This window comes from Vulpes lagopus, chromosome 12 (assembly GCF_018345385.1).
Source record: "Vulpes lagopus strain Blue_001 chromosome 12, ASM1834538v1, whole genome shotgun sequence".
Lineage (NCBI taxonomy): Eukaryota > Metazoa > Chordata > Mammalia > Carnivora > Canidae > Vulpes > Vulpes lagopus.
Window position 1 is genome coordinate 61223491 of NC_054835.1, and position 20838 is coordinate 61244328.

The 20838-nt window shown below is 51.9% G+C and overlaps 1 protein-coding gene across 1 annotated transcript in view; it reads left to right on the forward strand.

Moving 5' to 3' along the window:
* Positions 1–6912, forward strand: part of SLC30A9 (solute carrier family 30 member 9) — an 80920-nt gene extending 74008 nt beyond the window's left edge. The window contains exon 18 of the mRNA XM_041725141.1: positions 3664–6912. Within this exon, the coding sequence (XP_041581075.1) occupies positions 3664–3708 (45 nt within the window). The 3' untranslated portion in view covers positions 3709–6912. The remainder of the gene's footprint in view (positions 1–3663) is intronic.
* Positions 6913–20838: the final 13926 nt, after the last annotated feature.

Sequence of the window (20838 nt, forward strand, 5' to 3'; positions counted from 1 at the left end):
GGACGTGATGTCAAGCCCCACATCGGGCTCCCTGCTCAGCGGGAGCCTGCTTCTCCTTCCTCTGCTGCTCCCCCTGCTTGTGCTTGCTCTCTCTCTGTCAAATAAATAAAATCATAAAAAGAGTAAGTATTAAACAAATGAATGAAAATTATAAGTTGAATGCCAGTTAATTGATTTTTAATTCTATTAACAATATTGATTCAGTTTCTGCTATGCACGTGATCTCTTGTTAGGTACTAAACATTGAAATCTAAGGATATTGATGCTTTCTTTTTTATATATTCAAATATTTTGTGTGTTTCTTCTTTGTATTTGGCACATTACGTTTTAGGGATTTGATGGTTTTCTCTCTAAAAACTTGATCTTAAAACACAATCAACTGTTTAGTTTTTTTCTTGAGACTAAATTTTTATTGGTACACATTTGTTATATAGTTTTTTTTTTTTAGAGAATAATTTCAGATTTTCTATTAATAGCTAAACTTTTCAAGTCATATTGGGATGGGTTAGGGAGAATTAGAAAGGGAAAATAAAATTCAGTTTTGTTTCTGTTTGAGGAAATCTTTGTTTATTCTGTACTGAATTTAGGGAATTCTAGATGGAGCACATAGTTTAAGGTAATGAGAACATTGAGAAAAAAGAATGTACCCCCATGTTTGGGGGTCCCCTGGCCATTCTTGCATTAGGATCCAAGAGGAAAGCACCCCCAGGTATACTTGAACGAAACTAATAAGAAAAATCTCGGTGCACACTCAGTAGATAGAATGCTCTAGCTGGAGCTAAACTCCAGTATTACATCATATTTTCATCTTAATAATTGAATTCCTTTAAAGGGCAGCCCCGGTGGCATAGCGGTTTAGCGCCGCCTGCAGCCCAGGGCGTGATCCTGGAGACCTGGGATCAAGTCCCACATCAGGCTCCCTGCATGGTGCCTGCTTCTGCCTCTGCCTGTGTCTCTGCCTCTCTCTAGCTGTGTCTCTATGAATAAATAAATAAAAAATCTAAAAAAAAAAAATTCCTTTAAAGATTTTATATATTTATTTATTCACGAGAGACACAGAAAGAGACAAAGACACAGGCAGAGGGAGAAGCAGGCTCCCTGTGGGGAGCCTGATGCGGGACTCGATCCCGGGACCCCAGGGTCACACCCTGGGCTGAAGGCAGATGCTCAACCGCTGAGCCACCCAGGCGAGGAATATACAAATGTTCGTAGGATGTTTTTAGATTTTATTTATTTGAGAGAGAGTGAGAGAGTGAGCATGAGTGAGGAGGGGCTAAGGGAGGGGGAGAAACAGGCTTCCCGCTGAGCACAGAGCCTGACATGGGCCTTGATCCCGGGATTATTCCATCATGACCTGAGCACCCAGGTGCCCTCCCTAGGATATTATCTTTTATTTTTTAAGTTAGGTATTACTAATCCTGGCCGATTATCAGAATCTCTTAGAAGAGTTTTTTCCCCATATTGATTTCTTTATCCATTTATGTAATATTAATTTATTTAAGTAATCTCTACATCCAACATGGGGCTTGAACTTAAGATCGAGTCACACATGCTCTTCCAACTGAGCCAGTCAGGCACCCCTATTTTTACAATTTTTATCAAATAACACACAAAATGGGTGAGGTCAAACAACTGAAAAGCTTAGCAACAGAAGTGTCACTTGCCTCACCCTCCTCAATCCTTCTGCTCACAGATAAGCATTTTTAGTATTTTGTTTATATTTACTGCCATATTTCTATATGAAAGTCTTAAACTGCTTCTCCAGACTTAAATGTTCTTTATTTCCTCTTTGATAGATCTGGATTAGTTATATAGTTAGTTTTGTGTGTTCTCTCTGCCCTCCATTTTCACAGTGTCTTTGTATTACATCTTATTACACAGAGTGTAATAAGTGAGTGAGTTAGGTGTCCCTCCGTTTTGTACCCATACAGATAAAATCCCAAGACCTTTACCTTGCTCTCTAAGTAGTGGGCTGTTAAAATTTCCTGCTTACCTGCCTGCGTTTCCTCACTAGACAAAAAAGTTCATCCAAGGCAGGGACTGCTTGTTTCCTGTATGTTGTTGTGTACCCGGTGCCTGGTGCAGGGTAGGCATGTAATAAAGATACTTTCTGTTGTTTTTGACTTGAAGTTCCTTAAACAAGCATTTAAATTTTTTCACAACTTGGTTCCTGCTTGCCTTTCCAGCCTCGTTACTAATCCTGTCCTTTTTGCAACTTCTGTGACTCACTACACCGTACTGCCAGTGCGTACTTCTCAGGCTCCCCAACCGCGCATGCTCCTTCTGTCTGGGTCCTTTTCATCATCATCTCTGGAAAACTCACTACTTTCAAGCCTTGTATAGCTATTGTATCCTCAGTGAAGTCTTGCTGGACCTCAGGAGTCCGTAGATCTGACATTTTTGTTCCCAGAATTAGCCTTATAGGACATTGTAATAGTTAGGAGCTTGGGATCTATCCTGGCTTCATCAGTTCTAGATACGTAACTTTGGGCAGGTTGGTTAATTTCTTCAAACTTCAGTCTTCTCATATGTGAAATGGAAATGATTGAGTTATTAGAGAATTTTTTTTAAAGATTTTATTTATTTATTTGAGAGAGTGACAGAGCAAGCATGAACAAGGGGGTGGGGGGATGGGCAGAGGGAGAGGGAGAAGCAGACTCCCCTCTGAGCAGGGAGCTCATGCGGGGCTTGATCCCAGGACCCTGGGTTCATGACCTGAGCCGAAGGCAGATGCTTAACCACCTGAGCCACCCAGGTGCCCCAAGTTATTAGAGGATTTTAAAACATGCATGTGCATGTGAAGTCCCTTACTTAAGCACAGGACTTGACACAGAGCAAATGCTCATTTTTATTTTTATTTTTTTTTTAAGATTTTATTTATTCATGAGAGTCAGAGACACAGGCAGAGGGTGAAGCAGGCTCCTTGCAGGGAGCCTGATGCGGGACTTGATCTGCTCCTTAAATGTTAACTCGTGTTATTATTAGCTCTAATGCTGTATCTCATAGATGATTATTGGTATACTTAGCTCCCTGCCTAAACTGAGTCCCCAAAGTCAGGAACAGTCTTATTTAATAATCCACTTTCTAGCCTGGCCCAAAACTATATGGGTTGCTGTAAGGTATATACAATAAGTGAGTATCCATTTATTTTTTTGATTATTAGTATTGTCTTTTTTTTAATGATTTTATTTATTTATTCATGAGAGAGGCACACAGAGAGGCAGAGCCACAGGCAGAGGGAGAAGCAGGCTCCAAGCAGGGAGCCCGACGTGGGACTCGATCCCAGGGCTCCAGGATCGCGCCCTGGGCCAAAGGCGGCGCTAAACTGCTGAGCCACCTGGGCTGCCCTGATTATTATTGTCTTGCAGTGATTTTCTTTTTACCACAAATGAGGGTGTTTCCAGGACTTTGCGATGTTTGGCACGTATGAGATTCTTACTCCATTATTATATTAATGAACATATGAACAAAATCAGGGAGGTAGGGCTGCTTACCCTCTTGTTTATAGCGAATAATATTCATCTGTTGATTTTTATCCACTAATACGCTACCATGAAATTGTTTGACCTTATGTTTTCCATGACTTTAGTGTGATCTAAAGGAATAAAAGGAAACAAAAATCTGTTTTGCTATGAATAACATGGTGGTGATCTTTCCTTCTAGAAACGAAATCCCGAAGTTCGACATGTAGATTTGGAGATACTATAGATTTGATGGAATCACTTTGAGGAAGCCGTGGAAACAAGTTCGGCGAGCCTGCTCTCCCACACCGAAGGAGTCCATGCCATTCAGAAGCGGTGTTTTTTTTAAGATGGAGGAAATACTTCATGTGAAGGGCAGTTCAGTCTACAGAACTAAATACTACTTCCTGCTTCTAAGAGACATTACAAGTTGAATCAATTGGGAGATCATGTTTTTATGTTTCAATAGGGAACACTTTATTTAACTTGTTCATAATTTTTCATCTTACCCTGTCAGGGTGTCTTGTACTTTGCAATCATGTTTCCTGTCTTCACATTGGTAAAAATAATCATCCATAGGATTACGATTTTTAATTTATGACCACTGCAGATTTCACTCCATCAAAACCTGCCAGTCTTGAACATTCTGGCTAAATCTTGGTTTCTAAACATTCTGTTTTTTTCGTATAGAATATGGAAATTATTTCTACATAATTGTGCCCTGAGCACTAAGAGGAACCCTCTTCCAACCTAGTTACCCATAAATGTTCATTCCAGAAATGTTTTACTTACTGAATTGAAGAAAGACATGTCAGTTCACTCTTTTAGGTTACAGTAGTTGCCATTTTGTAAAATTTCTTCTCTCTCCTTAGCCTTTTTTCTTTATTTAGTTTAATTTTTCCCGTGTAGGAGATACTGAATAACCCTATATGTTTCCATAAGCCAATTTGATAGCTGCTTTTTTGTTTTTGTTTTTGAACTGGCTTCAGTGCCATAGTGTGTATTTACTAGGAGATAATGCATTTATAAGCATTTTAACATCCTGTAAAATGGGCTAGAAATATTTATAATTTTACAGACAGGACAGCATTTTATTTTTAATTTATTTAAAAAGGCACTACTCATGTAAATCTGAACTGTGGGATATTCTTTAAGAGAAAGAGAAGTAAATCTCTTATGCAGAAACTTTGTGGTCATGATTTTGTATAATATCATAGTCAATAGCGTGTCTATAATGTGAATTTCTCGCAGTTATAAATGGGCATTTAACATAATATATGGCTACACATGTGAGTAGCTTTCTAGTGATCATAAGGTATCAAGGTGAAAAAAACATACAGTTCAGTAATGGAAAATTTAGTGCAAAACTACAGCTGTGTTTCCATTCATCAAAGCAACTCATATGCACTTTAAATCATTCGGGGGCAGTGAGCATTGTCCAGGCGAGTGGTGGCTGGGGGAGGTCTTGGCTCGATAAGTGTTGGACCTAAAGACTTAACTAATTTGTAGGAGGTCAGTGTCTAAAAACTTACTTAGATTGAAGTTTATGAATCACAGCAAATTGTAATGCTGGAAGCAAAAAAAATAAACATTTGACTAAAGGGTTTATAATGGTAATTATTTGATCCAGAAATGCCATTTATTGGAAAATTACGAAAATTTATATTGGGGTACATTTTTTTACCGTTATAGAGTACTTTGCATGTTGTACATTTTAAGTGAAATTACATTCTCATTTTATTTTTGAAGATATAAAATTGTTAGGTACACACATAATTTGATCCTGTTATGGTTTCAAATTCTTTACCCTTCCTTTGTGGTTTTTTTTTTTTAAACTGTTTTTTACCCATTATACTCCACTCTCTACTTCTTTTGTCTTCTTCCCTCCCCTTCCCACTTCCCATTTGTTAGTCTCTGTCACTGCCATATGGGAAGGGACCAAATTGTATCCAATTTCCTCCCCGTGAAATTACTCTGAAAATTTTCACATAGCTACACGAGAGGAATGAACTCATTTAGAAAAAAAGTCAGAGTTGGTGTGCAGAAGTTATACTAAGTGGTAGGTTTTTTTAAGGATTCCCTAAAAGAAGCCAATCCTGATAGTTGAGTTTTTTAATCTGATTTTGATTGAGGTCATACTTATTCTTAAGTAACAATAGAAGGCTTATGTTTCTGTCTTTCTCCATTTCTGTTCTGCACTGATACTGTAAAGTTCAACAAAATTTGACATAAAGATGTATAGCAGTATCTATGAATTTGAGTATTTCTGTGGAATCAGGAAATGTAAGCTGTCTTCACTCTTTTTTTTTCCTCCTCTTAAACTGGAGTCAAATTTGAATTTTAAAACCAGGGAATTTGAGTCTCTTTCTTTAAAAATAAGAAAATCTCTAGTTCAGGTTTTTTATTTTTATGTTTTTCCAAATTAATGCTTCTCCTTTAAGTCTTGACCTGATGGATAGCGCTTGAACATTTAAGCATTGTAATCTTAATATTTTTAAGGGAAATAGCTTCTGGGGTAGAAGAGTTGCAAAAGTAACGTTGGGCAGTGAGGAGGGCGGTCCGGCCCTGTGACTCCCGCGGGCACCGAGCTGGACTTCCAGCTCTGCGGAGGGTGCAGCTCTGCTCAGCTGGAGCCCCGGCCCCGAGCTGTCCGAGGGGGCACCTTCTGTGGGCGATGGCAGTTGGTGGGATGAGGGATGGAGACCTATTTCGAAGTGGACCATCCCAGTGGCCGATGACACCCAATTCCAGAGAGGGAGCTTCCTGAAATGTACTGAAGATACAGAGGATTAGACTGGAAAATTTTCAAGTTTTTTTTTTTTTTTCTTCAAAAACAGAGTTAATCTCTGCATACAGCCTCCTACCCACACACCAGATAACCCAGAATAACAAAATGGCATCAGACTCGAATTCTGGGTTTATGGTTTTAGTGTTACCTTAATTATCTCATAATTTGGAAGATGCTTTTTGCTAAAATTATACCATCTACAGGAAATGACTTCAGTTTTAAATCTGATAACTTTTTGAGGTAGAAATCAGGGAACTACAGAAAATCGCAAGGCACTTAGAATTCATACTGTCTTTCCTAGATTGCATTTGTCAAACTTTGGCATTTCTTTTAAACACAATGACCCCCCACCCCCACCCCCAATTTACCAAACTGTCAGAGTCAGTGAAGCGAAGAATTGAAGGTAAAATGTTGATTCAAAGATCGTCTCCCCTAAATCCCTCATCCCTGTGTCTGAAATGGAAATTTGGGAGGTATTTATATAGAAGATTGGTCTGGCAGCCTTTATATTCGCATTAACTTAATAGCATTCCTAGACTCTGGTTTTATGGAAAAGAAAGTTTTTCTTTATATTCTATTGTATTTCATCTGATTTGCTGGCTGATGAAGATGGTCCTGGTCCTTCAGGATGATTTTTCCTTAATAAACGTCATCTGTAAGTAAGAGCAGTTCACTTGCTAGTTTTATTTCCTGATGTTTTGTCAACTTAAATCATTCTTTACCTCATATGCTCATAAGAACTAACCTGTAAACTAGGTATATTTCACCTTAAAAAGCCTGTATTTTTGAACGATTTATTATTCATTGAGTAGGCTTGTTAGTTTGTAAGTTTCCTGGTTTTACAAAACCAAAATGCGACAACTTAATCATTTTATCGTGTTTTCAGCGTAAAGAGAACTGCCGTGAACGTCCTGTTAGGATGTGTGTTTGGTATATATTGCTCCGTTTTGGCAAAACTAGATTATTTAAATATGTTAACTAGGTCATTTCTTCTGAGATGTGTCTAAATAGCATATTCAGAGGGAAAAAAAAAAGAAAACACAAGAACACTAAGAGCTACAACCTAGAGCCAGCCTGCCCTGGGGCCCATGATGAGTCCTATACTAATCCTAATATAGGAATTCCAGCTGTATTTTCTTTTCTACAAGAAACAAAACCAAAGTAATTACTGAAAGTAATTTGGTATTTTGAGAGCACGCAGTTCCCTCCCCCAAATCAAAATTCATTGAAAATAGCGCAGGGGCACCTGGGTGGCTCAGTTGCTTGAGTGTCTGCCCGCGGCTCAGGCCGTGATCCCGGGGTCCTGGCCTTGGCCCCGGCTCCCTCGGCCTCTGCTGCTCCCCTGCTTGTCCCCCCCCCCCCCCGCCCGGATCTTTTTTAAAAATTGAAACAGAAGCACGAAGGTTTAGGGTATGCGTAGGCCTCTGTCTTTGGGGCCCGTGGGGGTGTCGTGCCTGTGCCAGCAGGGTAACGGGGTTTGTGTCCGCGCCTCCCAACCTCACGGCCGAGCAGCCGAGGTCCCTTGCGTCGCAGGGGAGGGCAGGGGCCGCCGGTTGCGGCGCTGCGGGGCCCAGCTCGGGCTCGGACAGGTCGGGGTCTGCAGGTCCCCGTGGAGGCCGGAGCCCAGGGCCGAAGTGCGACGAGGTGGGGCACCGGGATGGTTGTGTCGCCAGGGGAGGCCGGGCCCATGCCGGGCTGGGCGAGGCTCGTGCGGGTCGGACGCCGGAGCAGCCTGAGCCGCGGGTGCCGGGCCGGGTGCCCTGACGTCCTGCGGGAGCCGAGCTCAAGGCTGTCGCCTGGACGACTCCAGGGGCCACCCTCAGGATGACCCGGCCCGGCGCGCTGAGCCCTGGGGGGCACTGGGGGGCAGCGGGAGTCGTGCCCAGCATGGGGAAGCCTTTACTTGGGGCTCCAAGGCCCGCGGGCACCCGTTCCCTCTCCCAGAGGACACGGCTGGACGCTGCGCCCTGCCCTGCAGGTGCCCGGCCAGGAAGCGCCTCCGACGGGGCTCCCCATGCAGCAACGGGGCGCAGCGGTTCCCAGGGCGCTGCGTCCCCCACGACCTCAGGGCGAGGCACGTGAGCGTGGGGGAGGCCGGGCCCTGGGCACCACGCGGGCAGCTGGGCTCCCGGGGCGCCGGCCGGTTCCTGTGCCCGGTAACTGACGGCTCGCTGTGCGCGGGCCACGGTCTACAGGCCACGGTCGGGGTGCTGGCCACGGCGCGCGGGCCATGGGTCACGGACTGCGGGCCACCTTCGGGGTGCGGTCATGGTGCGCGGGCCACGGTGCATGGGCCACGGTCGCTGTGTGGGCCAGGGAGTGCAGCGCAGGTGCAGAGCGGGTCCGAGGCCCTGTCCGGGGCGCTCCCTGCAGGAATTCCCACCTCGTCCACGGCTCCCCCGTAACCTTCAGTGGGTTCCATCTCCAGAAGCACATGAAGCTGTAACTGTCGCGCGTGGACAACGCCTTGAGCCCCCTAAGCCAGCACAGCCCGCCTCGCCGCCACCCCCAGAACCTCCGGAGCGCCACCCAGCGCTTGCACAGAAGCCCCACCGCAAACCAGGAGAGGGTCCAGTGTCTGCTGCACTTCGCCGAATCCGGCCCCCGAAGCGCAAACCAGCACAGGTGTGTGCGTGCGGCTCGCCGCGAGTGCACGGCCCGTGGGCTCTGCTCCCCGCCGCTGCCCCGGCTCGGGGACCTGGGGCTCCCTGAATGTCCACCGTGACCGCCTCCGGCTCCGGTGCCTGCGTGGGCCCCCGCGCATCCCGCATCGCGGCTCAGGGAAGTACCCGGTCGCCCACCTGCAGCCCCGTGTCCAGCGACTGTGTTTCCCTGGCAGCGGCTGAAGGCCGGACATTGCAAGTTGAGCCACCATTGGGCCGGGCCACCCGCAGCGCCCAGGTCTCCTTCCAGCCTGTTCTGGCCGATGTGCCCATGTCGCATCAGGCCTCCGGCTGGTGAAGGCCGCCTCGGCTGGCGCTGCCTTGAACACGTAACTTTCTTGTTTTAAAAATAGTTCAAAGCGGACTATCCCTCTCATTCAAATGAGGAGCACCGAAGGGGCCTTGAGTCGTTACCCCTACGACTGAGCTAAGGGGCCCCGGCGTGTGTTGATCACATTAGAATAATAATAAAAAAACAAACCTGAAGTGTGACAGGTGCCCGGGCGGCAGTGGCTAGGCTCCGGCCTCTTGGTTTTGGCCGAGGCTGTGGCCTGGGCGGTGAGCTCGAGCCCCAGGTCAGGCTGCACCCTCGGTTCGGAGTCTGCAGTCGGCTGGCGCCTCTCCCCCTATGCCCCCCCCCCCGCCTCTCTCTCAAATAAATAAATCTTAAAAAAAAATAAAACAAAAGCAACCAACCAAGAACCTAAGGGGGTGAGAATCCTTGAATTAGAATTTTAACACTTCCTTCCAAAAGGAGGTGAGAACAATTTGAAAGGGAGAAGACTTAGGCTCATCGCTTTTATTCTGTGGCTTGGGTTCCGTGCAGGGCCCGCAGCCAACAGTGACCGAGGGTGGGTGGCCGGCAGCGGTGAGCCCCGGGCCTGACCTGCGGGGACCCGCGTGGCCCGATCCTGGCGGGTGGTCGCTGGGCCTGAGCCCTGTCTGAGGGGCCCTGGGCAGGGCACCTGCGGGGGGCGGGCAAGAAGCGGCAGGGCCGCGGTCCTCCCAGGTGGGCTCGCAGCGCCCCCACTTCTGGGCTGCGGCAGCCAGGCCCGCACAGGTGGCCCTGGACCAGGTGGGACCAGGTGGGATGCGCATGCCTGCCCCTGGCCCAGCCCAGGCCCCTGCGGCCTGGAGCCTCGTGCACGATGAAGACAGCGGCCAGCGATGCTGTCTCCAGGTGAGAAACAGCACCTGTAGGGTGGGATGTCCCGGGTGAGATGCTGCACCTGTGGGGTGGGATGTCCCAGGGGAGATGCCGCACCTGCGGGGGGGGGGGATGTCCAGGGGGAGATGCACCTGCGGGGGGGGATGTCCAGGGGGAGATGCACCTGCGGGGGGGGGTGTCCCGGGGGAGATGCTGCACTTGCGTGGGGGGTTGTCCAGGGGGAGATGCACCTGCGTGGGGGGGATGTCCCGGGGGAGATGCACCTGCGGGGGGGGGTGTCCCGGGGGAGATGCACCTGCGGGGGGGGGTGTCCCGGGGGAGATGCACCTGCGGGGGGGCGGTGTCCCGGGGGAGATGCCGCACCTGCGTGGGGGGGGTGTCCCGAGGTGACTCTTTACAAAACTCTTTCACCTCCTGGAGCGGGAGGGGGGGGACACGAGCGCGCGGGCGGGGCGGGGGGGGGCCTGGGTCCCCGACGGGTCGCGCCCCAGGTGCCCGCCGCTGCCCCGCCTCCTGCGGTCCCTCCTCCCTGTATTCGTGAACTTGGCTCCTCTGGTTTTATTTCCGACGACCGCTCCGAGCGCCGCGTCACGGGGGGGAGGGGCGGGGGGCAGGGGCGCGGGGGGCGGGCGACGGGGTTTGGGGAGCGCAGCCACCGTCGTCCCCCCCCCCCCCCCCCCCCCCCCCGCGCCGACAGGTCCTCTGGGCCACAGGGGCACCTCGTCCCCCCTCCCCATCCCTCTGCCTCTCCCCCTCCCCCCTCGCCCTTCCCCTCTCCCCTCCCCCCCTCCACCTCCCCCTGCCCCGAGCCTGTGCCCCAGGACCGGCCCCTGCCCTCCAGGCCGACGCTGACCCCGAGAGGCTCCTCCCTGGGGAGTCCGCGGGCGGGAGCCTGGGGGTGGGGGGTGCGCTGGGGACACCGCCCTCTGGGCCCTGGGGACGAGCCCCTCCAGGCCTGGCACTGCTTTTAGACTAAAGGGGTTCAGTTTTTTTTTTTCAAAGATGTTATTTATTCACGAGAGACCCAGAGACAGCAGCAGAGCCTGGTGCGGAACTCGATCCCGGGACCCGGGGTCACGGCCTGAGCCCCGAGGCTCCGAGTGCGCCTGTACCTTTTACCGGGGTTATCCTAAGAGCCTTCTAACAGGTACACGGGGTATCTTGTGATTTTTGATTGTATTTCACTGATGATTAGTGATGTCAAGCACCTTTTTATGTACCTATTGGTAATTTTTTTTTAATTTGTTTTTTTGAAGATTAATTTATTTGAAAGAGCAAGAGAGTGAGAGCATGTGCAAGCAGGGGTTTGGGGGGGTGGAGGGAATCTCCAGCGGACGGTCCCCTCAGGCCCCACCGGTGCGACCAGCCTGGGAATGAGGAGCCTGAGGTCGCCCAAGGCCAGGCCTGACCTCAGGACCACGACCTGAGCACAAGTCAGGAGCCCCACCCAACCACCCAGGCTACCCCGGGGCACCCTGTTGGCAATTTATATGTCATCTTAGGAAAAATGTTCAGATGCTTTGCCCACTTTTAAATGGGATTGTTTGGGGTCTTTGCTATCGTGTTTTACAAGTCCTTCAGGTATTTTGGACACAAGCCCCTTATGAGATACGTGATTTGCAAACATTTTCTTCCACTTGGTGGGTTGCCCTCTCGTGTCACTAACAGTTTCTGTTGATGCGCAGAAGCTGTTTAGTTTGTAGTCTCACGTGCTTATTTTGGCTTTGGTCGCCTTTGCCTTTTTGGAGTTTGATCCAAAAAGTTATCACCGAGATTGATGTCGGCGAGCTCACCACCTAAGTTTTCTTCTAGGAGTTTTATGGTTTATTTATCTAATTTTTTGATACTCATCTCTGCTCTAATTAAATCTGGCTGGAGTTCCCGTAAAGATTTATCTTCCCAAAACCTCACTGTAGAATTAACTTTCTCCTTAATAAAGATAGTCCTCACTGACTGTCCCCCCACCCCTAAACACCCCCTTATCCTCATTAGCTGTTCCACTGGCGTTATAACTCCGGGTGTCTTTTCCTAGAATCAGCTGGAGCTGTTTTCTTAAAGTTTAACCTGCATGCAAATCACCTGGAAATCTTGTTAATGCAGATTTTCGGATTCAGGCGGTTGGGAGCGCAGCTGAGATTCTCGCTCCTAACGGGCTGCTCGGTAGTTCATTCTAGAGGCGCTGGCTCGTGGACCCGCTTTAACTCTCAAGGACTAAGATGATTTTCTGGTGCTTGGATATGCGGCCCATTGGCACAGGAACATCTGCTCTTTTACAGTAGATGCATCTCCAAAGAAATAGGGTTATCGTGGTTGGGAACCTGAAACACTTTTAAAAGAAAGACCACTGTGGATTCTCTTATAGAGGAATGGCTTTCCTTCCTAGTCGGTTTCTTAGAGATTATTCTGGAATCGTATCCAAAGTACGGCCATTGGGAGGTGGGCGGGAGGATGATGGGAATCAGGGCTAAATGGGTGATGGGAATCAGGGAGGCCACTTGTCATGATGAGCACCAGGCGTCATATGGAAGTGATGAATCACTAAATTCTACTCCTGAACTTGTATTACGTTCCGTGTTAACGAACTAGAATTTAAATAAAAACTTGAAACAAAATGCAAAAAAAAAAAAAATGCATGGCCATAAAATAATGTCAATAGTATTTGAAATAGATATTAAAGATCCACTAAGCGTTCCTTTAAAAACAATCCCTTGTGAGGTTATAATGTTATTCTAATAATGCTGCATCTTTGGGATTTTGCTTGGGAGTTAACTAGAGAATTTGTCTCCCATCTTTTAAAATAGGCTTGATGAGATGATGGCTACCTTCATCTTTTGAGGATAATTTTGATTCTTTTGGAAGCAGTCAAACCAGTTGGAGATAAGGTCGATGAATATATCGGATGGGTAAGCTGGTTATTATTTCCGGTTAAAAGCAAGGAACACTATTTGGGTTAAAAGCTTATGTTGTGTCTGTGGCTCATGAGTTCACTTTGTAGGAAAAGCCCTGACTGTGCCGGGAACGCTGTGCAGTTTGTGTCCTTTCACCGTCATTAGTAATTTGAAGAATCGCGCTCACCCGAAGATATAAATGCTGGTTTGTCGCTTAAAGCAGTCAGTCTCATTATTTCGCCGTCCTCACGGGACATAAAAGGCACTTACAAGCTGGTCACAAAGCTGGTGCTTTGGAGGCATATTTGGGTTCGGGTTCTGCGTCTGCTACGGACTCTGTGTGACCTTCGGCGAGTTGCTTTACTCACTCGGCATCAGTTTTCTTACCTATTAAATGGCGATAACACTATTATCCAAGTGCGTGGGGATTAAATGAGGTATCAGATGTCAAATGCTATGTTTTTTTACATTTTTTTAAATTTTTTTTTTAAATGCTATGTTTTATACCGATTAAAGTCAGCTGGTATTATTACTACCATCATTGACGGTTAATTCAAATAATTCATTGATTAATCACTCACTGAGTGCTGTCTTGCTGGGCATTTTTACGTGTTATTTGCTTCTTTAAATTTACCTTCACTGCTGCCCGTGAGGACGGGAATCCTCTTCTGAAAGGAGGATCCTCTTTCTCAGCTACATCAGCAGAGAAACTCCGTGAGGGAAGCAGAACCCTTAGGGACGAGGAGAGGAGACGTGGTCTTGATTATGGGCCGCTAGGGCCTCAAGGCGTCTGCAGATGCAGCACAGAAGCAGATGCACCTGGCTGAGCCCGGAGAGCTTGCTGAGTTGGGGTGCAACTGGAGCTCAAGGAGGGGCGCCCTGCTGGGCCTCGTATAGAGAGCATGGAGGTAGAGCCTTCGTATGGGGTTGAGGCCCCCACGTCTGTGGTTAAGGACTTGGGTCATGCAGAGAGGATGGAGGTAGAGCCTTCCTATGGGGGTGAGGCCCCCATGTCTGCGGTTAAGGATGCAGGTCTCATGCATGCGGGGAGACAATCACTGGAAATCTGTAGCCCTGACAATTCCCGGGGTTCACACCACGCTGGAATAGTCTTCCCGTCAGTCAGAAGGAAGAAAACTCTTACAGGAAGTACGGTGGAGACCCTGCGGGATCCCAGCCCTGTGAGGTTACATTAACCGCAGAGGAAAGGCTCCTCCGGATCTATGGTAGCAAAGCCCAAGCCAGCCTCGGAAGAAGCAAACGGGGGCTCCCGGGGGCCTCGGTTAAGTTCAGACGCTTGGTTTTGGCTCCGGTCCCGATCAGGGGTGGGAGGATGGAGCCCCCCGCTGGGTGGGGGGGGGCCGGGGGGGGCCGTGCTCAGCGGGAGTCTGCTGGAGATTCTCTTCCTCTGCTCCTCCCCTCACTCTCTCTCAAATAAACAAAGAAATAAATGAATCTTTTAAAAAAAAGAATCACGCTGATCTGCAAGCAACTTCACAGTAGGCGCCAAAGGAGTCCAAGCACTTTATAACAGACTCCGAGACTCCGGATCCACACACGAGTCCCAGTGCCCAGCAGCCAGTTGACACCTCCAGCAGGAGGCCATGACCCGCAGCTAGGAGGAAAACCGACCAAAAGAAACAGCCAGGATGTGGTAGGGATGAAGACCTTGGCAGCCAAGGACCCGAGGACAGCTCGCTACATACGGGTTTGCTCAGGGACGTAAATGCAGATGTGGACGCGTGAGGGCAGATGTGAGTATGTGTATTCAGGTCATGACGTGCGTGGAAGAAGAAAGTGTGTGTGTGTGTGTGTGTGTGTGTGTGTTTCAAGAAATTTAAAAAAAAACTGACGAGAAAAAGACTCTGGATGGGGTAATAGGAGATTTCGCCCGGGTGAATTTGCAGCATCAGGTGCCGCCCCAAATCCAGCGCAGCCAGGAGTCACGGGACCCATGGGGACCTTCACGCAGCCTGCCCCGTGACGTAGGGCTCGGCTGTGGCCGCTGTAACAATTCGCACCGTCTCCGTGGCTCAGCGCCGAGCATCCTCTCGCGGCTCTGTAGGCTGCAGGTGCGGCTCAGGTGTGGCGCCATCGCGGGCTGCTCTCCTCCCGGGGCTCTGGGTCCTTGCCCTCGCCCTTCCCCGCTGCTGGAGGCCACCTGCACTTCTTGGCGCCTGGCCACCTCCATCTGCGAAACCAGCAGGTGAGCCAGGCCTTCACCTGGTGCCACCTGGACGCCCCCTTCTGCTTCCTCTTCCACCTCTGGGGATCCCCGCCACGCACTGGGCCCACTGGGTGGTCCCGGGCCACCTGCCCCCTTGAGGGCCCTGTGCCGGGACCCATCGTGTGCGCGGGCTGCTGGGCCACCTCCTGCAGCCTGGGCTGGGCTGCGGACGGGAGGGGCGCCGGGGGTGGGCAGGAAGTAGGTCTGAAGAAACCACTGAAGAGGTTTCCAGACGTGATGAAGCTGGGGGCCTCCAGATCCCACAGGTGTATCAGAGCCCAAGTAGGATCAAGAGGAGCACACCAAGCCTTGGCATAATCACACCGGAAGAAACAGCGATAAAGAATGTTCAAAGCCACCAGAGGGGCTGGGGCAGGGGGTACATAGGCACGGAGATCCCGGGTTGGAGGTGATCCTATAAAAATACGGGAGACTTCACACCGGAGACTACGGAAGCCGGAAGAAAATGGACGGACAGCTTTAAAGTGCCACCAGGACACCACTTCTCAGCCCAGGATTCTACACTGCGCCAACGCCTCTTCCAGAAGCAAAGGTGAACTGAACGTTCCACACGCACAAGTAGGAGTTGCTCGAGCAGGAGGCCTCCGCTACGAGAAGACTTAGGGCGAGGCCTACAGGTGGAAGGAAAATGGAAACGGATGGAAACCTGAGTCTGCAGAGAGGGATGGTGCGGCCAGAAAGGAGTGAGTACGTGTACAAATGTTTTCTGTTTTAAAATTAGTGGATAGTTGATGGTCTAAAAGCAAAGCAATCACATAGCGTGTTCCGGGGTGTGTGTCAAATGCAGAAGGGAAACGTGCGGCAACCCGGGCAGGGGAAGGAGAAACACAGGAGATGGCAGCGGGGGCTCAGGGCGGCTCGTAACTGCAGGCATCACCCTGGGCGCCGAGCCGAGGGGTGCGGGGGGCGGGAGTCACGGGACTTCGCGAAACGACTAACGCGCTGGGTGCTCAGGAGCTGCTTTTACCCTCACTCTGGGAACGGACAAGGGGCGGTGGCAGGGGGTGGGCGGGGGGCGGGGTGACTGGGTGACGGCACTGAGGGGGGCACTTGGCGGGATGAGCACTGGGTGGTATGCTACATGGTGGCAAATCGAACTCTAATAAAAAAATTTTTTTAAAGGAGTTGATTTCAAAACACATGCGCACACACGTGCACCCACACATACATGTGCACACATGCAATACACACATGCGGACACACTCGTGCACACGCGCATACACACATGCACACACGCACGCACATGCACACATATATGCACATGCACACACTCATGCGCACACAAGTGCATACACACATGCACATGCACACATGCACGCATGCACACACCCACACACTCGCGCGCACATGCACACGCACATACTCGTGCACGCACGCGCATACATGCACACATGCACATGTGCGCATGCACACACGTGATACACACATGCACACACATGCACACACACGGACTCGTGCACACGCACACACGCACACACGCAATACACATGCACATGCACACACATTCGTGCACACGCATGCACATGCACTCGCACACAGTTGTGTGTACACACGCGCATGCACACGCACACACACGCACATACATGTACACGCACACACATGCACACACATACACATTTGTGCACATGCACACGCGCACAGGCACATACACACATGCACACGCACATGCACACACGCACACACAAAAGGCTCTGACACCTGCGGGCGATCCCGGGCCTCGCAGGCCCCCGCGCCCAGGCAAGGTGTGTGCTCTCACCTGTGGAGCAACCACAGACCTGGAGGCGGCGCCGCTGATGCTCACGGACGCGCCCACGCTGGGACGGGGGAGGGAGCCCGGCCCCAGACCCCAGACCCCAGACCCCAGAACCCAGACCCAGGCTGACCCTGGGGCCGGCGCCCAGTGACCGCGGCCTCCACATGTGCAGCAGCGGGAGACGGGCCATCCCGGAGGAGGCCCCGTGGGCGGAGGGTCCCCTCGGGAGGCCTGGAGGGCGCCCGGGGCGCGGACCGGGGCGGGCAGGTCGGTGACCCCGCTCGGAGCGCCCGGCCGTCGCGGCCCTAACGCGGGGCCCAGCACCAAGGACGGGGGATGCCGCCGAGCCGGAGCCTCCCGGCGGCCCCGACCCGAGTCTGTGGGGGCCCCGAGCCACCAGCGGCCGCAGACCTCGCTGGGCCAGGGAGGCGGGGGCATGGCAGCCGCCACGAAGGCCCGAGGTCTCCGAGGAAGCGGGGTCGCACTGACACCCACGGGCGCAGAGCCGAAGGGGGAGGACACGCGGTGGGCCTCGGCGGGCGGGCGGGTGTGCACAGGAGTGACCGTGCCCACCGTGCACTCTGTGCACACCCACCATGTGAGCATCGCGCACACCGCACACTGCGTGCACACGCACACTGCGCACATGCTCTGCGCACACACGGCATACATCGCGCACACCCACCGCACATGCACGGCACACACACGCACCACACACGCCCACCATGCATGCACCACGCACACCGCGCACACCCACCGCACATGCACCACACACACCATGCACACCCACCGCACATGCACTGCACACACCGCGCACACCCACCGCACATGCACTGCACACACCGTGCACACCCACCACGCATGCACCACACACACCATGCACACCCACCGCAATGCACTGCACACACACGCACCACACACGCCCACCATGCATGCACCACGCACACCGCGCACACCCACCGCACATGCACCACACACACCGCGCACACCCACTGCACATGCACTGCACACACCGTGCACACCCACCACGCATGCACCACACACACCATGCACACCCACCGCACATGCACTGCACACACACGCACCACGCACACCCACCATGCATGCACCATGCACACCGCGCACACCTACCGCACATGCACCATGCACACTGCGCACACCCACCACGCAAGCACCACACACACCATGCCCACTGTGCATGCACTGCGCACACGCACACATGCACCACATACACCATGCATGTACTGCACACACGCACACCCACCCGTGCCCCGTTTCCTTCCTGTGCCCCATGTCCTGAGGGTTCCTGTAACCCATATCCCTGGGGGTTCCTGTGCCCTGTGTCCTTCCCGTGCCCCATGTCCTGGGGCCTCCTGTACTCCATGTCCTGAGGGTACCTGTGCCCCATGTCCCAGCCCTTCCTGTGCCTGTGACCTGTGTCCTTCCTGTGCCCCATGTCCCAGCCCTTCCTGTGCCTGTGACCTGTGTCCTTCCTGTGCCCCATGTCCCAGCCCTTCCTGTGCCTGTGACCTGTGTCCTTCCTGTGCCCCATGTCCTGAGGGTTCCTGTGCCCCGTGGCCTGGCCCTTCCTGTGCCTGTGCCTAGTGTCCTTCCTGTGCCCAGTGTCCTTCCCATGCCCCATGTCCTGGGGTTCCCATGCCCCGTGTCCCAGGCCTTCCTGTGTCCTGCGTCCTGGGCTGGCCTCCCCTGTGGCCCCGCCGTCCAGCGGTGTGTGTGTACCCGAGGCCCTGTCGCTGCTCGCATGTGGCACGACCCCGACAGCCTAGCCTCAGCCTTCAGCACATGTGCATCCGATGGACGTTCATGCATCTGCACACCCATGTCATGGGGTGGTTCTCACTCCTCAGGTGACGGTGGAGCTGCACAGGCTCAGGCCCCGGGCCTGCCCGCGTCTGTCTCGCCTCACAGGGGACCCGCGGTGGAGGGGAAGCCAGAGCCCCAGCGCCCCCGCCCGCATCGTCCCACTGACTGCAGCGAGGACACTTCCACTGTCTCCCACAAGCCGACCTTTACAAGCATCGTGTGGGTCACGCGTGTACATACGTGTATAGGAGCACCGTGCACGGACATGCCACGAAATATCCCAGGGCTCCAGGCCACGTGTGGCCACTGCGCCCAGTACAATATACAAAAAGGCAAGAAAATCAATTATGTGCCCCGATGTCATGGGGCTAAAGGTTCCCTGGGGTGTGCACGTGATTCGAAGACGCGCACTGACACGTAGTTACAACGTAGTCGGAAGCGCTAGTGACCAACAGGAGGCCGCGAGAGCAGGATGACCGACGTGCGCCCGCTGCCCGGGGCATCGTTCCCGTGGCCAAGTTGTCTTCCACCGAACCCACCGAAGACTTGGAAAGTATCACGAAGACGCCAAACCTGAAGCGGACAGTAAGTCACACGGTTTAGTAATAAAATGATCCTTTCAGCGTTAGCGTGCTCAGAGCCGAGCGATTTCTCTTTCACAAGGTATTTCTAGTACAGTCTCTGGGGCAGGAAGGGCTGTCGCCTGCGATGACTTTGAGGGTCGCTCATCGTCTCCTTCCCCTCGGCTGAAAGAGCGGTGCTCTCCAGGGGGAAGAGGCAACCAGGGAGCGTTCACTCTAACGCAGGTTAACCACAGGATTTTGGAGGAAAACACTTCAGGCTCTCCGTTAGCAAGTGGGTGTGGACGACCTATTTTTTTTTTTAAGATTTTATTTATTTATTCATGAGAGAGAGAGAGAGAGAGGCAGAGACCCAGGCAGAGGGAGAAGCAGGCTCCACGCAGGGAGCCCGACATGGGACTCGATCCCAGGTCTCCAGGATCACGCCCCGGGTTGAAGGCGGCGCTAAACCACTGAGCCACCCGGGCTGCCCTATTATCATTTTTAAAATTTCTGTTTATTTATTTGAGAGTGAGTGAGCACGTGCGGGGAGAGGGGCAGAGGGAGACTCCCAAGCAGACTCGGCGCTGAGTGTGGACCCCGACTCGGGGCTCGACTCCGGGACCCTGACGTCATGACCTGAGCCCAAACCAAGCAGCAGATGCTGAGCTGACTGGGCCCCCGGGTGTGCACAGCGTGTGCCGTGGCCGGGGTAACCCGCAGTGCTGGGGCAGCCCACCTGCTGCGCTCACCGCGAGCTGTGTCGGGGGCAGCTGGCCAGGCCCGGCTCCCCGCGGCGCTCACACCCGCGCACCTCGCGGGGGCGGTTTCCGATTCTCTCCAGCCACAGCCCGGTGGCCGAGCCCGAGCAGTGACGGTGACATCACGGTGCTTTGGCTCCGTGTCCTATCTCGTCTCTGGTGACGGGGCTGGAGAGCCGCTCGTGTGGTGTGTACACGGCAGAGGCTTTAAAAAGACAAAAGGAAAAAGAAAGAGCGAGAGGAAACAGGAAATGGGTGTGTGGCTCGGACAGCTGCAAAGGGAGACGGAGCTAGAGCTGGATGTTGTCAGCCGTTGCGGAAGCAGTGGAGCAGGAGACGAAAAGCAACGATCTTTACGAAGCCCTGGATCATTATCTGGTTCCTTGTTTGTAAAAGTAGCTTTATTTTAGGATCGCATTTGAGTGGCTGGATTTGAAGCATTCTCCCCAAGCACTGCTGTGGTTAGGCACCTAGCACCGAGCACTGAGCACCGAGCACTGAGGCGATGGAAGCATGTGCTCGCTGGACACAAGCACATGCCCGGGTTGGCTCCCCAACAACCCCATTTGCCTTTCTGATTTGAGCAGGGGCGGGGGGGCGGGGGGGCCACACAGGGAGGGCGGGAATGAGGCAGGTGGCGGAGTCCAGGGCTGGCGCCTGCAGTGTACACGGGTGGGCGTGTCTGTCTAACGACACGGGAGGGCTGTTTCTGGCACAGAGTAGT